A 17,993-nucleotide genomic window follows, 5' to 3' on the forward strand; every position below is an offset into this window, starting at 1 on the left:
GTAAACATGAGTTTGCAAACACGAAGCCCTAAGCTCAAACCCTAGTCCCACCAAAAAAAAAAAAAAGTTTATTTCTTCTTCCAAAGTGAAAATCAAAAACTGCAGGAGAAAAACTGCTGTACAGAAGCATGGCCCAAATCTGAGGGGAAATAAAATGGGGCAGGGCTCTGGGTAACTGGTAGGGGCCAAAAGAAGAATCAAAGGACGCTCAGAACTGACCCAAGTCTATGGAATCCTGGGCCAGCCTAGCACCACAATGAGCTCTCAGGGAGAACTCTGGGAAAGAAGGCAGCCCCGACACAGGTTACTGATGTGTGATGGGGAGAGGGGGACACACAGAGAAGTATCTCTGCAAGGGCACCTCGAGGTTCGCAGACCCACAGGGCAGTGGAGATGGCACAGAGGGGCTTTGGGAGGTTGGGGGGGGCAGTGATCTGACTCTGTCTATCATGATAGGGAGTCAAGGTCACAGAAGGAGCAGGGCACAGGTTATTTGGCAATTTTGAGGTGACCACCATGCTCCAAAGCTTTGACTCAGAGCAGTGGGTAGCAGGGGTAGGAGATGAGGAAGGAAGGGAGAAGTCTTTTGGTGGGACTTTATTTGGGGTTGGGGGGATTTTGACTCAGGGTCTTGCTATATAGCCCAGGCTGGGCTGGAACATGCAATCTCCTGTCTCAGACTCCTGAGTGCTGGAATTACAGGCATGTACCACCATGCTCAGCCTAGGACTTAAAATTTTAAAGACATAAATATAACCAAAAGTATAAAACAATAAAAATAACAAGGTGGGGGAGTGAGGGACAGAGATGGTAAGGATGAACCTAACCAATATACAATGTAAGCATATTCAGAAATGTCACAGTGAATTTCCCCTATACAATTAATATATGCTAATAAAAATGCTTTGAGGAAAAAAATAAATGAAAATAACAAGTGGGCCACTTATCATGGTGCATGCTTGAAGTCCCAGCTACTCAGGAAGCTTGAGGCAGGAGGATCACTTGAGCTCCTGCGTTTGAGACTAGCCTAGGCAACATAATGAGACACTGTCTCAAAAAAAAAAAAAAAAAGAAAAGAGAAGAAAAAGAAAAAAAGTATGAGGCTAGGTGATGCAGTTCCATGGCAGGACATGTCCTAAGCATGTGCAAGGCTGTGGGTTCAATCCCCAGCATTTAAAAAAAAAAAGAATAAATACAATTATTAACTAATCACTATTTTTTTCCCCTCTGTGTGTGTGTGTGTGTGCATGTGCACATGTCTGGTTCTAGAATTTGAACTCAGGGCTTCAGGCTTGCTATGCAGGCACTCTACCTCTTGAGTCACACCTTCAGCCTAACTCATTACTATTAGTAACCATAATTTACAGAAATAAACATAACAGACAGACAAACCTGGGACTAGGAGAGGGGAAGTACAATGCTCAACCCAGGGCAATACAGGTGACAAAGGGAACATTTTAAAGTATAAATACTTTTCACTAATAGTCCCAAAAGAAATCAGGTGCACTGAAAAAAACACAAAAATATAAAGCAAAAACTGTTAGAAATACAAAGAAAGTAGGAGCAAATAGCATATGAAAAAACCTTGACCCTACTCATAATCTAAAAATTAAAAAGCTAAAAAAACCTAGACTGAGCTGAGCACTGGTGGCTCACACCTGTAATCCCAGCTACTCAGGAGACAGAGATCAGGAGGATCGAGGTTTGAAGCCAACCCCAGAAAAAGAGATTGCAAGACCCTATCTTGAACAAACCCTTCACAAAAAAGGGCTGGTGGAGTGGCTCAAGGTGAAGGCCCTGAATTCAAGCCTTAGTACCACAAAAACAAAAAACAAAAAAACCCTAGACTGCCTACACCTTAAATCTACAGATTTTAAAACCCTACTGTTTCTACTGTGGATGATGGTAATTGTGGACGGAGAACTGGGCCAAAGCTGCACAGCTCCTTTGAGGCACTTTAGCAACATGCAGGTAACAGGAAATGAGGGTACCTATTACTTGTGCAATTTCATGAGATGCTGTACAGCTGCAGGGGGGCTGCAGCTAACAGCTAGATACAACCTAGTATCTGAAGTAAGAAAATAACCCTGTTGTATCACATCATAAAAAATAACACTTGGGGCCTGGCAGCACAGTTCAAATGCTAGGGTACCTGTCTGGTAAGCACAAGGTGCTGAGTTCAAACTCCAGCAGCACCAAAAAAAAAAAAAAAAAAGAAAAACCAAAAAATATAATTAAAAAGACAAAGCCAAGTGTTGGGGTACACATTTGTAATCCTAGCACTCAGGAGGCTGAGGCAGGAGGATCATGAGTTTGAGGCCTTGTCTCAAAAAAAACAAAAGAAAAAAGAAAAACAGACAAAGCTTTCTGGAGAGCAGAGCACACGCCTCCTCCAGAAAGCACAATAGCAGGCCCTTGTGCTTTCTCCCTTTGGGAGCCAAGGGATGCCCTGCACCGCTCTTCACAACCATGAAGAACGATTAAATCAACACAAGTAAAGCTCTTCAAAATCACGAAGAACTATTAAATCAACACACGTAAAGCCTCTTAGAACCTAAACCTCTTGGTAGTTTTGCTGCTGAGAAGCAAAAGTGTACTTAAGACTTCAAGACTAGACGCTCAAGATTTAGTAAGGCCTTTAGGACCTTTCTTAAATGATGACACCGGCAGGGAGTGAGGCTCAAGTGGTAGAGCTCCTGCCTAGCAAGCTTGGAGCCCTGAGTTCAAACCCACCTACCCCAACAACAACAACAAAAAAAATTGACACACATACTGAAGACAATGTAAGGGCTGGAGCCCAGCCCATTGAGCATCTTGATGACACCACAAACCATCTCCTTGCACCCATTTCAGAAACACTAAAGACTGCATTTGTCCACTATGGCTTCAGATAGTCTCCCCTGTGGTGGTTCTTAACCCTTCAACACTCCCTCCCATCCCTCAAGTCTGAAAAGGAATGAAACAGCTTTGAAAGGGCAGCTTAGTGTGTACCTTACCTTTGTTCCCCCAAGACAGCTCGAGCACCAAAATACCTTTTCAGTTCTGTGTCTGGATTCAGGTGTCTAGAGAATTGAAAATTTTAGAAACAAAAGTTAAATCATGTTCTTCTACAACTCTGGAAATTTTAGAAAGTTCACAAGAAATTAGCAAGGAGAACAGCGACTTTGGTTTGAAAGGCAAGTTGTAGACTGACTTTCTTTAAAATCACCACCCAACCTGGCTACAACTGCTACTGGAGGACACTAAAAGAAGCTAGTCACCACGTTAAGACAGAAGGCACCTGGGATGGTTTCCTACACATGGCAAACAAGTGCCATGAACTAGAGACACCTGCAACTAGACCACAGTGTCTCAACAAACTTCAAGTGGTGTTTTTTATTTTTTTTTTAAGCTGGCAACAAAGCCAGGTATGGTAGTGCATGTCTGAAATCACAGCACTCAGGCAGCAGAGATCCCAAGTTTCAATGCCAGCCTAGGCTACACAGCAAGACCCTAACTCAAAAAGAAAGAAAGAAAAAAAAAAGGTAGCAACAACCACTATAGTAGGGACAAGGTTTCATACAACCTTTTTTTTTGGTGATACTGGAGGTTTGAACTCAAGGCCTCACACCTGCCAGCTGCCACTTGAGTTACTCCATTACTCCCTCATAGAACATTTAAAACACCAAGAAATGGCCAGGCGCCATTGCTCCCGCCTATAATCCTAGCAGAATTACAGGAGGCAGAGATCAGGAGGACTGCAGTTCGAGGACAGCCCGGGCAAATAGTTCTCGAGACCCTCGAGACCCTATCTCAAAAATACCCATTACACACACACACACACACACACACACACACACACACACACACACACACACACACACACACACACACACACACAGGCTGGTGGAGTACCTCAGGGTGTAGACCCTGAGTTCAAGCTCTAGTACTGAAAAAAATAAAAAGCCAAGAAATGGATAATCACCCAGGGGTGACAGGTGACATGGTACTTTTATACACTTCAAAAAACTGAGGGATCCAAACACTCATCCTATTATCCTAGCTACTCAGAAGGCAGAAATCAGGAGGATTTCGATTTGAAGCCAACCCTAGGCAAATAGTGCAGGAGACCCTATCTCAAAAATACTCAACACAAAAAAGGGCTGGTGGAGTGACTCAAGTGGTAGAGGGCCTGCCTCGCAAGGACTGAGTTCACACCCCAGTCCCCCATCAAAAAGAGAAAAAAAAAAAACCTATCTAAGAGGCCCTGTCTATAATCCCAGCTACTTGAGAGGCAGAGATTGGGAAGATCATGGTCAAGATCAGCCTAGGCAAAAACTAAGGGAGACCACATCTAGACAAATAAGCCAGGCTGACGGCATACACCTGCAATCCTAGTTATATGGGAGGGGTAAGTAGGAAGATCACAGTCCAGCCAGCCCAGGGAGAAAAGTGAGACCAAGTTCAAACCCTAGTGCCACCAAAAACAAAGACAGAACTGTCTAAGAAATGTGAAGCTGAGCATCCTCTGAATGTGAATGAGTTCTTTATTTCCTTTTCTGTTTCTCCTTGTTATCTGTTACAAGGTTTTTTGTTTTTTTTTTTTTTCAGTGAGACTGGGGTTTGAACTCAGGGCTTCCCACTTGCAAAGCAGGTGCTCTACAGCTTGAGCCACACCTCCAGTCCATTTGCTTTGGTTGTTTTGGAGAAAGGGTTTCATGAACTATTTGCCTAGGCTGGTCTTGAACTGTGATCTCAGCCTCCCAAGTAGCGAGGGTGACATGTGTGACCACTGGAGCCCTGCTCTATCTCCTAAAAGTTTAACCATAAACTCTTACCACTTTTCTCCCGCCAAGGAATGAATTTTATCTTATTATTATTTATTTTACTTTTTGCAGGGCTGGGGGTGGAACCCAGGGCCTTACACATGCTAGGTGAGAGTTCTTCCACTGAGCTACACCCCTAAACCTCACCATTGTTTTGTTTTTTTTTTTGCGGTACTGGGGTTTGAATTCAGAACCTCACACTCACTAGGCAAGCACTCTACCACTTGAGCCACTGTGCCAGCCCTTTTTTGTACTGGGTATTTTCAAGATACAGACTCCCAAATATTTGCCTGGACTGGCTTCAAACCATGATCTTCCTGATCTCTGTCTCCTGAGTAGCTAGGTTTACAGAGGTGAGTCACCAGCGCCTGGCTACTTTACCACTTTTAAATAAAGACAGTAAACTTTCTTCTTCATTTTTTCAAATAATGTTCTCCTTGTATGGTATGGCGCAAAACTGTACCTGTGCTCAACGTACAGCACATGCTTCCTGGAAATCAGAGGAGGCGGGCCAGGGCGGCTGAATCCACTGTTGTCCTCGATCCTCTCTAAGATGCGATCGATATCTTCCAGCACATTTTCCTAAAAACCCCAGAACAACCTGTTAATCACCACACTGACTACTTTTTTATTTAATGGGTTTTTGAGACAGAGTCTCACTAGAACTCAAGATCCTCCTGCCCCCACCTCCCAAGTGCTGGGATTACAGGCATGCACCACTGTCCAGCTTTGACTTTACTTCAAATGTTGCATCAATAACAATGATTTTGAAAAAGAACAGTTACATTGTATTTACTTCCTAAAAGATGCTATCCTTCAAACACTATGTGGGGTGTATACATTCAGAAAGAAGAGAGATCCCATCAGAGGAAGTACAGAACAGACAGAATCACAGAACCAAGCGTCTTGGAAATCATCAGGCCAGAGGATCACATTCCGGGTCTCACAAGTGAGCTAGCCTCCTCAGATAAATGGAGTTGGGACTTGTAACTCCCACTGAGCAGCACAAAGCCATAGCCTCTTTTCAGCAGAGTCAGACAGGAACATCAGGGCAAGAATGGGAATGTGCTCTCTGCTGACAGATTGGTCAGTGGATGACTTCTACACCCATCACCCAGTTAGGCCTTTAGCACAAAACAAAGGAAGGATAGACAGCAAACTTCACACAGGGTGTCTGGAAACAGAACTGGGAGGGGCCCTCCCTTCAGGACATGCCTGCTATTGAGTGCTGGAACACAGAACCAAAAATGGCTTTCACTACCAATGTGCAAAAGGGAGCAAACCAGAAGCAAAATATGTAAATGATTTTCCTTTTCTTTCCCCTGACCTCTTAATTACATACTCTTAGTGGGAAGGAATCAAATAAAAACAAGCTTCTTCCAGCAACAGCTTGAGGGACTCAACCAGAAGGGAACAGGCAGGGGCTGAAGGAGAAGGGACAGGCCAGGTCTGACACATACCGAAGATCCTCCTGGACAGTTTTTCTTATTTTTCTGCTTCTTTTTCTTCTTTCGGAGTTTGCCACTTGCATTAGACTAACAAAAGGAGACATTTTAGTCCATGGAAAGAGAAGTAAAATCTATTTTTTTTTTTTTTTGACTAGGGGTTGAATTCAGAGCCTAACACTTACTAGGCAGGTACTTTACCACTTGAGCCATTCTGCCAGTCTCTTTTTGTGCTGGTTATTTTTGAGATAGGGTCTCACTTTATACCTGGGCCAGCCTGGACCACAATCCTTCTATTTGTGCTAAATGGCATAGCTGGGATGAGGCACACCACTACCCAGCCATGGGTTGATATGGGGAGGGGTCTCACAAACTTTTAGCCTGGGATGGCCCCAAAAGGCAATCCTCCCAATCTGTGCCTCCCAAGTAGCTAGGATTACAGACATAAACTACTGTACCCTACCTGAGAAGTAAAATCTTGAGCAGCGAGAACTAAGGCATCGACCTCATGTGCAGTCCCCAGTCCTCCTTCCATATCCAGAAAGTTCCTTCAGTCACTTCCTTCTCTCCATCAAGAAACTTCCCAAGATGACTCACAGGGCTCTATACTATCCAGCCACCTGTCCCCCAGCTTTCACTCTTTATTCTGCCAACTACTACTCCATGCTCCAGCCACTCTGAAGACAGGACTACTCCTGGTCACTCTTTCTATGCGACCCCAGGCCTTGCTGGAGTCTGGCTGTTCTGAGTAGACACAGACATTCCCAAAAGCGCAGGAGACAGCTGGGCCCTATTAATAGCACCCGTGAGGCCACCGCTGGCCTTAAGGATTTCAATGCAGTTGTGTGCCGTTGGCTCATGCCTGTAATCCTAGCTACTCAGGAGGATCAAGGTTTGAAGTCAGCCCTGGGCAAATAGTTCGTGAGACCCTATCTCAAAAATACCCAACACAAAAAAGGGCTGGCAAAGTGGCTCAAGTGGTAGAGCGCCTACCTAGCAAGTATGAGGCCCTGAGTTTAAACCCCAATACCACCAAAAAAAAAAAAAACAAAAAAAAACCCAAGAATATTTCAATGCAAACCTCATGAGGGATCCTAAAGGGATTTTTTGGCACGCAGGCAATTAACAAAATTGAACTCAGAAAAGTGTATCTCAGAGAAACTGGCAGCACATGATACATGGCTGTCGCTGTAGGACCTTCCCTCTGACATGCCTTGACCTCCTTCCTCATCAACATATGCCCCTCCCCATACCTGTTCTGGGGGTGTTGCCTTAATCACATCTCCATCACGCTTGGTCTCTGGGTTTCCATGCTGAGCCCGTCCTTTGTCCCCTGACAGTGTACAGTCAGACTTCTCCACACTTGCCACAGAGTCATCCTCCAAATCCTCAATATTTATCTGGAAAACAGGTTGGAAGGAAACAGGCATCACAGTATATCACAGTTTCAGTGTACATGGTACACTGAGAGGACTGGCTGGGTGCAGTGGCTCAAGCCTATAATCCTAGCTACTTAGGAGGCAGAGATTGGAGAATCGTGTTTTGAGGCCAGCCCAGGCAAAAAAAATTCATGAGATCTCATCTTAACAAATGGCTGGGTGCAGTGGCACATACCTGTCATCCCAGCTTCTGTGGGGAAGGGAGGAAAGCACAAATAGAGGATTTCAGTCTAAGCTGCCCTGGGCATAAAGTGAGGCCCTACCTCAAAAATAACCAATGCATGGAGAGAGGATGGGGGTGATCTAACCAATGTACAATATAAGCCTGATCGGAATTATCACTATCAATCCCCCCCCCATAACAAATATATCCTAATAAAAAATTTTGTAATAAAAAAAAAATAAGTAACCAATGCAGCTGGGCACCAGTGGCACATGCCTGAAACCCTAGCTACTAGGGAAGCAGAGACCAGAAGGATCACAGTTTGAAGCCAGACAGGGTAAATAGTTTGAGAGACCCTATCTCAAAAATACTCAACACAAAGATGCCTCTTAAAACATGAGGAAACAAAAAAAAAAAAAAATAAGGAAAGAAAAGATTGCTTTAGGACTGTTGGAGTGGCTCAAGTGGTAAAGCTCCTGCCTAGTAAGCATGAGGCCCTGAGTTCAAACCCCAAAAACAAAAAAGATGACATCAAGAAAAATCCCCCAAATTACAATTTATCCCCATATACTGAGTACCAGCCAAAGGAAAAAATGTTAAATACACAGCTCAGCTGAGCAGTGCAGTTTTTTCTTTCATTACCTGCTCAAGCCTCAGCTCAGCAGCAGTGCAGAGCAGGTAAGAGTCAAGAGTACCCCTTGCAGGGGTACCCAAGGACCCATTTACCTGCAAACACTGTCCAATAATAAAAGTAACAGTCATCCCTCATATCTACAGGGAAACACTCCCATGGATACCAAAACCTGCAAATGCTAAAATCCCTTATAAATGGTGTAGTATTTGCATATAAACACACAATCCTCCATACACCTTTTTTTTTTAGTGCTGAGAATTGAGTCTAGGGCCTTGGTGCATGCTAGGCACAACCACCACCACTGAACCACACTCTCAGCCCCTCTGCCTAGTCCATAATTATAGTGATTGCGCTAGGGTTTACAGTAAGGTTGTTGTGTTTAACAGTCTTCACTCAAGTACTTTATCACTTCACAAAAACATGAGAACCTAACAACAATGTATTTCCATTTTCCTCTTCCTCATTACTTCTGTTAGATACCCCAGTACACTATTATTTTTACTTTAAACAGTCAATTATTATTTTTTTTCTGAGACATGGTCTCACTACACCTGTCAGCCCAGGCTGGCCTTGAACTCATGATTCTCCTGCCTCAGCCTCCCAGATACCAGCCTTACAGGTGTGTGCCACCACACCCAGTGAGTCAATTACCTTTTAAAGAAATTTAAAAACTAGGAAACATATTGCGTATTTATTCTAACACTTCTATTTCTGTTGTTTCTCCATTCCTTCTCATGAATTCTATTTCTATCTGGCATTATTTTCCTCCAGACAGAAGAATTTCCTTTTATATTTCTTTAGTGGAGGTGAGGAGTTTTCTCAGTATTTGTCTCTATGAAAATAGCTTTTTTTGTTTTGGTGGTACTGGGGTTTGAACTCAGGGCCTCACACTTGATAGCCAGGCTTTCTACCACTTGTTGCCATGCCCAGCCCTGTTTTGCTTCATGTATTTTTCAGACAGGGTCTTGTGTTTTTGCCTGGACTGTGATCCTCCTATTTATGCCTCCCATAATTAGCATTTCAAAAGCACACTACTACTGCCAGATTATTTGCTGAGATGGGGTCTTGGTAACTTTTTTGCCCAGGCTAGCCTCAAAGAAAATATCTTTATTTTCATATTCATTTTCGAAAATATCTTCATGGGTATAGGTGGTAGACTGAATTTTTCTTCCAGCACTTTACAAATGGGATCTTGCTCTCTTCTTACAGCACTTGACAGGTGTAGTCCTGACACAGAGCAGAAAGGTCCAACCCTATCCAAGAGGTACATTTTTGCTGCCACAGCTGCCTCAAACACCCCGTGGCCACAATGGAGAACTCTGCTTTGGCCATGGATAAAAGACCCCAGATTGCTCCGGGAGACTTTTCTTTGGTCCCGGTCCACCCCAAATGACTGCCTGGCAGTCTCTCCAATGATGTACTAGACTTTAGATGTCCCCAATCAGGTCTGAAAGGAACACAACCCACACCCATGAACACTGTGCATGCATGAGTCCACCTCAACCTCATTAGGTCAGCCCATCCACCACACCGCCTTACCCTATAGCACAAGTTTTAATAAAGCCTCTTTTTTGGGCGGTTTTATTTTGCTTATTTGTGATTTCTATTTTGAGTGGAGTAGGCTGAGCTGATAACACTGAGAACTGGTAACACTAAAGGACGCTAGACCTGAAAATGGCCAGGAGCTGGAGCTGATAGCACTAAGGACAGCTAACAGCCAGAGGATGGCCCAAAGTGGACAGTGGCAGCTGCCAGGAGCAACTAGTTGCTGGAAGAGCTGCTGAGAGCTGCTGGCATTCAAACTGCAAGCTTCTAACACCAAGGGAGCTCCTTTTTGCCTTTTCATGATCTCTCTCAGAATTGAGCAAAAGAACTTTTTGCCAGCAAGGCATTGTGGCTCATAATCCTAGTTACTCAGAAGGTGGAGATCAGGAGGACTGCAGTCTCAGGCCAGCTCAGGCCAAAAGTTCCTGAGATTCCATCTCAACCAATACAAGCTGGGTGTGGTGGTGCACACCAGTTACACAGGAAGCACAAACAGGAGGACAGGCCAACTGGGCATAAACATGAGACTAGTTGAAAAATAGCAAAAGCAAAAAGGACTGGGGGTGTGGCCCAAGGCCCTAAGTTCAAACCCCAATTACCATATGCCACCCCCCGCCAAATCCTTTGTCAACTGGTAATATCTACGCTGTCTCCTACCAGCACTCTGCAGAGTAGTCCCACTGTTTCCTACCAGCACCCTGAAGGGTGGCCCCACTGTCTTGCTCCAGCACTCTTCAGGGTGGTTCCACTGTCTCCTTTCAACATTCTGCAGGGTGGTACCACTGTCTTGCTCCAGCCCTCTTCAGGGTGGTCCCAATCTCTTTCTCCAACACTCTTCAGGGTGGCCCCACTGTCTTGCTCCAGCACTCTGCAAGATGGCTCTACTGTCTTCCTCTAGCATTCTGTAAGTTAGTCCCAATCTCTTCCTCCAACACTCTGCAGGGTGACCTCACTGTCTCCTGCCAACATAGTACAGGGTGGTCCCATATCTTCTGTCTGGTCTTGTACCTAGTGAGAAGTCAGTGGTGTCTCCTGTCAGTGTGCTTCTTTTATGGCTTCTACGCTGGTAGGGCTCATGCCTATAATTCTAGCTACGCAGCAGGCAGAGATCAGGAGGATCACAGCTCAAAGCCAGTCCCAGGAAAACAGTTCATGAAATCCTATATTGAAAAAAATCCAATACAAAACAGAGCTGGTGGAGTGGCTCAAGTGACAGAGTGCCTGCCTACCAAGCAAAGCAGGCATGAGGCCCTGAGTTCAAGCCCTAGTACCACAAGAAAAAAAAAAAAAGTTGTTCTTTTTATATTTCCATTTCTCTACTGAGTTTTCCTGTATTTTTCACTCATTATGTTCATGATTTTTTTAAATCCTTGGGGAGGGAGGGTCTGTAAGGGGATGGAGGGCAAGCACTGCCTAGCAAGTGCAAAGGCCCTGCATTTAAATCTCAGTACAGCCAAAAAAAAATCCTTGAGTATATGTACATGCTGTGTTAAGATGTCTAATTTCTGACTTATTTTTCTCCTAGTTATGTATATTTTCCTATCTCTTTACATGTCTGGTAATCTGACATTGCTCAGCATCATGGTGCCACACTGTTGAATAAGCTGGCTTTGTTCTTTTCTGTAATAGAGATTGAAATTTCAGTCAGGCAGTTAATTCACTTGTATATTAGCACAATTCCTTCAAACCTTCTTTTCAAGCTTTGTTAAGACAGGCCTGGAGTATTTTGTGTATATGTGTAGAACTGGTGTTTGAACTCAGGGCTTCCCTCTTGCAAAGCAGGAGCTCCACCAATTGAGCCACACCTCCAGTCCATTTTCTCTGGTTATTTGGGAGATGGAGGTCTCTTGAATCCTTCCAATTTCAGCCTCCCAAGTAGCTAGGATTACAGGCGTGAGCCACTGGCACCTGGTAGGAGGGAGTATTCTTTATTGGAGAGTTGCTTTAGTTCTACTCCTAAGCAGCAGCCCTTCTGGAGCCTCCACTCTACACCCAGGTTTTTGAATGTCAAAAGTGAATGCCCTCCCCTCCTCTGGGACCTCTGCTGGTTCACCTCATAGCTCTCTGCTAGTTGTCCTCCCCCAATCATTGTTCCTTTCCCAAAACAGCTTATTAACTGAGCCAACAACTCAAAGCAGATTTATGGAACCCCTACTCTCCAGTGCCTTGCCCCATGAATTCCAGTCACCTCATCTTGGTGATGGTGCCACATCCTCTATCAGGACATTCTCCTTATGCTACTATCTGAAAAGCACACCCAAGCAGAAAGCCAGGTCAATGGTTCATTGTGGTTGTTTCTCTTCTCTCAGAGATCACAGACCTACAATAGTTGTTGCCTGATATCTCATAACAGTTACTTCATACATGCTGCTCAATTTCACAGGTGTTCATGGCAACAGGGCTTTTTGGTATTCTGCCAAAATTAAAGAGAAAATCTTACTTTTGTTTTTTCATTGTTGTCACTGCTGCTGTTTTGCTTTGTAACCCAACCTGCTCTTAAATTCACCATCCTCCTTCCTCAGCCTCTAGAGTGCTAGGATTACAGGCCTGTACTACGTCCAGCTTTACGTTTGATGTTAATCATCCATGGATTTATTCACATAGCCTTTTTTTGGGGAGTTGGGACTGGGGTTTAACTCAGGGATTCACATCTGCAAAACAGGTACTCTACTGCTTCAGTCACACCTCCAGTCCATTTTGCTCTATTCTAAAGATGGGGTCTCTCAAACTATTTGCCCTGGTTGGCCTTGAACCAAGATCCTCCCAACCTGACTTTAGCCTCCCAAAGTAGTTAGGTTTATAGGCATGAACCACTGGCACCCAATTTAACAGGAAGAATCTTTTATAAAATTATAATCTTTGGGCTGGTGGAGTGGCAAGTGGTAGAACACCTGCCCAGCAAGCTGGTTTGGTTTATCCTTAACAAAACTTGCCCTTCCTTAGTAAAAAAAGTTATAGGAATTCTACTACCTCCTGTTACTAAATACTGTGAAGTATTTAGTGAACCAGGGGTTTTTGCCCTTGCTGCAATCAAAATCAAGTGATTATCAAAGATAAAGATGACACAGTGTTGACTGTACCATTTCAAGTCCTTATTCTAGCCAAACATGAAAGCAGCCTGATCACTGAAATTTATTTTGGAGGGAGTTGGTTTTTTGGTTTAATTGTACAATTTAGGTTATTCACAATCACCCTAAACTAGAAACAACTCAGATATCCATCAAAAAGTGAATGGATAAATGTACTGTGGTACAAACCACACATCACACTATCACTCAGCAATAAGAAGGAACAAACTATGAATATTCACGATCTGTGTAAATCTGAAAGCATATGCTAAGCATGAGGTCAGACACAAATAAGCACATTCTGGATGGTTACTCACAGGAAATCCTAGAGCAGGACAACAGTGACGGCAAGCATTACAGGCACAGGGCTGGAAATATTAGCGGAGGTCTTTTAGAGCTTGCTGGTAGCACTTACACTGGTATAAGTGTCAAAACTCATACTACAAACTTCAAATAGTACATTTTATTACATATTAAAACTTCATTACATATTACATATTGTAAGTTAACTTTTAAAAAATCCTTCCAGGAGCCAGGTGCCATTGGTTCCGCCTGTAATCCTAGCTAGTCAGGAGACAGAAATCAGGAGGATTGTGGTTCGAAGCTAGCCCAAGAAAACAGTTCTGCGAGACCCTATCTCAAAAAAAAAAAAAAAAATCACAAAAAAGGCTGGTGTAGTGGCTCAAAGTGTAGGCCCTGAGTTCAAGCCCCAGTACCAAAAAAAAAAAAAAAAAAATCCTTCCAGCTGAAATGGGAAAGATGATTTCTAATCTAAACCCATGAACCAGCTGTGTTAAGAACATCAAACACCATAGGTAATGAGGATGGATCCCAGGCTGTCCATACCCTCCTTCCCCAGGAAGGATACCATCAGCCCCTTGGAATGTCTCTTAGAGTGGCATGTTTCTGGAGAAGTTCTTTTTTTCCTTCGGTTTCCAAGGTAACATATCTACATTCAAGTGTTGACCATGTGCCCAGCATGTACTAAAGGCTATACCCATGAATTTATTTAATCCTCATCATAACCTCATAATGTAAACAAACACATCCCCAAAGTTCATGTGAAGTATCTGTCCAAGCTCTCTCATCTGTGACGAAGGGCCACTAGGATTCAAACCTAGGCTGCTCTGACTCCATAGCTCACGTGCACAAACTCTAACTATAGATAGTAACTATTTGTCTTAATAGAGGAAACACAGACTTAGGCAGTAATTCTGTGCATGCTTGCTGGATACCAGACTCTGTCCTGAGTGGTGGTGATACATTAGTGAATAACAAAATTCCTATTATCAGAAAGTTTATACTCCAGCAGTAGGAGCTAATCAACACAAAAAAATAAACAAGTAACTTATACAATATGTTTGGTGGTAACTTTCAGAGGAAAAGAAAAAGACCAGAATAAAGAGAATGGTAATGTGGGTGACATTACTTTTAGTCAGATGGTTAAGGCAGGCACCACTGGGAGGGTTACATCTGAGCAAAGCCCATGGGAGGCAAGGGAGCAAGCCTTGTGTTGATATCTGAACAAAGGGAATTGCAGGCAGATAAGGCAGTAAAGGGACGTCAGGGTGGCTGGCGCAGAGCAAGCAGGATTAGAAAGGGATGAGGTGGGAAAGCTGTTGGTCAGCAAGCCTAAGAGCACTGAAGACTGTGGAGAAAGGAGAGCTGTGATCAGCACACTTTCAGTACAGAATGTACAGGAACAAGAGCAGAGGCAGAGACAAGGAAGAACAGTCACGTTCCCCTTGCACCTGGAGCTCAACGGTCAGTTAGGGGGTGTTGAGAAACCAGGGATGTCTTGCCAAGTGCTGGCCTTCACAATAGGAATGAGAGGCCTTAAGAGACACAGGGAAGACTGAAGAGCAAATCCAGGCCCAAAGCAATAAGGTCAGTTAGCATCTGTATACATGGAGACATCTAAGAAGGGAGACACTGAGCTGAATCTAGACCTGGAAGGAGGACTGAGCTGGTGATATTAATATACAACCAGAATACAGGGTGCTGGGGGTATACCTCAGTGGTAGAGCACGCTTAGCATGAGCAAGGCCCTGGGTTCAATCTCTAGCACAGACCAAGCAAACAAGAAGGGGAAATACCAAGCCCTGAATAAGGCCCCCTAACCTGAGTGATTTTGGGGGAGGGGGGAGAAGAGGTTCACATAAGCATTTCTTTCCATTTGCACACACAATCACTTGTTATTTTTCTCACTTCTCCTGAATGTCCTCAACCTTCCATTTACCCGTATTTCTTCATCAGCGGGAACATTATATTTATTCCCAACCAAAAAACCATCATATGGCTGGGCGCCGGTGGCTGAGTGGCCTGTAATTCTAGCCACTCAGGATGCAGGGATCAGGAGGATCACGGTTCAAAGCCAGCCGGGGCAAATAGTTCGCAAGACCCTATCTCAAAAAAACTTCACAAAAAAGGGCTGGTGGAGTGGCTCAAGGTGTAGGCCTTGAGTTCAAACCCCAGTACCACATAAAAAAAAAAAAAAAAAAAAGACCCCTCAAATCCCAGGCGTGGATCCCCTGCCCACCCACTGCAGCTCTGCCCCCAACCCCCACCGCTCCGCCCCTTCACAGCAGCCCTGATCCTATTTAACCCCACCCCACCCACGGCTCTGCCCCTTGACACCATCCTATTTGCCCTTAACCCCTCCTTCCAGATTCTATGGACCCTCCCTCCCCTCTATGGTTCCACACCCGGCCCCTCGACACCATCTTGCCCACACCTTAAGCCCAACTCCCTCTACTGCAACTCAGTCCCATCACTCAAGACTCTTGACAGCACCCCCACTAACCTCTTAGGCCCAGCCCTCGACGTTATGGCCTCACATTCCCCTCAGTGGGGGAGGGGGACCCAGCCCCTTGACATCACCCCAAATCGCTCTTTAGCCTCACCCACTCCATGCAATTCAGCCATAGACAGCATCACTCACCCCCTGGCCCCGCCTCTCCTATCGACACCGCCTCCGGCCGCCACTTAGCCCCACCCCTAGGCGCCAAGCCCTCACCTGGAGCCCGGCCACGGCCACCTTCTACCCCACCTCCTTGCCACGCCCCGCCCTCCCCGCTGCAGTGCAGTCCCTTAACCACGCCCCACCACTGACATCATGACCACGCCCACTCCGCTGCAGTCCGGACCCAACTTTAGGCCCACACCACTCTGACATGACGTCAGACCGCACCTATTTCCCCCCCACAATCAGGTCGCCCCGCTCCTCACCAGCTCGAACCGGTTGTTGACTTGGACGCCCTCCTTCCCTGTGCCTCCAGAGCGCCCGCTACCCGGTCCTCGTTTTGGTCCTTCTTCTTCTGCGTCATCGTCTTCCTGGAGGACAAACTGCAAGGCGTCGGGCCCGAGGGGCTCCTGGCCGCGCTGTTCCCCCCTCAGCCTTCGGAGGGCCCGGCGCGACATAGGACCCGACGGCCTGACGTCTGGAGAGAAAGCAGAAGGTAGCTGCCGGCGCGCCTGCGCACTTACGGCGCGCTGGCGCGAGGCTGGCGTGTCGCACCTGCGCTCTGCGCTCCCCGGAACTTCCTCTCCGTCAGCGGTAGCGTGCAAGAAGCTGCGGTCGTCTCTGAGCGTGTTCTCGCGAGAGCTTGGCTGCCCTGTTGCGGTCGGGTGTGTAGGGTCGTGGATTCGGGGTGTGCGGGGAAGGGATGACCTGGATGATATAGGCTTAGAGCGACCAACGCCCATGACCTAGACCCCTGTTCTCGGAGGCCGGGCAGGAGGCACTTGTAGTTGGGGCCAGGTAAGAAGCGGAGTTCAAAGTGATAGTCCGGAAGCTACAGATGAGCGAGAAGTCGAGGGTCCTGGACTCAGTCCTGCATGGCCTACCAGCTTCCTCTGCCCCTTCGCAGGCTGCCAAGAAACACTGCTCTCCTTAATAGAAATAAACAACCTAAACCCAGGAGCTTCTCAAAGTTGCAGATTCCCGGACATCTCTCCTCCCCCGAGATACACGGAACCGAACCGAAAGGGTAGATCCCGGGTGCTTGCTCTTTGTTGTTGCTACCGCAGCAGATAATGCTCCTGTACATGCTAGGTATGAGAATCAGTGTCCTGCCCTTACCATGCATCATAACCTACTAAGGAGGTTTCCACAATAAAGCTGTACAGACCTAGCTGGCAGAGTGACTCAAGTGATAGAGCATCTGCCTAGCAAGTACGAGGTGCTGACTTCAAACCCCAGTAAGACCCACTCCACAGATGAAATTTGGGTCCGGCTGTGATTTTTTTTTTCCTTCCCCTCAGATTGGGATTTGAATTTAGGGCCTTTCACTTTCTAGGCAACCCGTCTACCATTTGAGCCACTCCTCCAGCCCTCCCCCCTCTTTTTTATGCTTTTTAGTTATTTTTCAGGTAGGGTCTGGCGCTTTTTGTCTGGATGGGCTACAAACCACAATTCTTCAACCTAAACTTCCTTTTTTTTTTTTTTTTCAGTTTTCTTTTATTATTCATATGTGCATACAAGGCTTGGTTCATTTCTCCCCCCTGCCCCCACCCCCTCCCTTACCACCCGCTCCGCCCCCTCCTAAACTTCCTGAGTAGCTGAAATTACAGAAGTGAATCACCACACCCTGATTATTTGTTAATATGGGAGTGGAGTCTCACTTTTTACCAGGGCTGGCCTGGAACCAAGATCCTCCCATCTCCACCGCCCAAGTAGCTAGGATTATAGAAGTGAGCCACTGCACCTGGCCCCTGGCTGTATTATTTTTAAACTTTTTTGGGGGGAGGGTGATACCGGGTTTGAATTCATTGCTTTGCACTTGCTAGGCAGGCACTTTACCACTTGGGCCATGCCCCCAGCCCTCCTGGTTGTGATATTTGTGAAAAGCTTTTGGGACTGCAGAAGTCCAAATGCAAGAGCAAGATGAGCTGG

General features: G+C 45.6%; 1 protein-coding gene across 4 annotated transcripts in view; it reads right to left on the reverse strand.

Annotated features, from left to right (window-relative positions):
* The window catches only part of Tcf25 (TCF25 ribosome quality control complex subunit), a 31,028-nt gene extending 14,400 nt beyond the window's left edge, over positions 1–16,628 (reverse strand). Inside the window, exons 1-5 of one of the 4 annotated variants that reach the window (XM_074055445.1) lie at positions 16,328–16,627; positions 7,504–7,650; positions 6,266–6,340; positions 5,269–5,387; positions 2,997–3,062 (exon numbers count right to left, since the gene is read on the reverse strand). In XM_074055445.1, the coding sequence (XP_073911546.1) occupies positions 2,997–3,062; positions 5,269–5,387; positions 6,266–6,340; positions 7,504–7,650; positions 16,328–16,519 (599 nt within the window). In that variant the 5' untranslated portion in view covers positions 16,520–16,627. Of the gene's footprint in view, positions 1–2,996; positions 3,063–5,268; positions 5,388–6,265; positions 6,341–7,503; positions 7,651–16,327 lie in introns of all 4 variants that reach the window. The other 3 variants (XM_020173602.2, XM_020173603.2, XM_074055446.1) reach the window with 3 other exon arrangements.
* Between the last annotated feature and the right edge of the window lie 1,365 nt (positions 16,629–17,993).

Source organism: Castor canadensis, chromosome 15 (assembly GCF_047511655.1).
Source record: "Castor canadensis chromosome 15, mCasCan1.hap1v2, whole genome shotgun sequence".
NCBI lineage: Eukaryota > Metazoa > Chordata > Mammalia > Rodentia > Castoridae > Castor > Castor canadensis.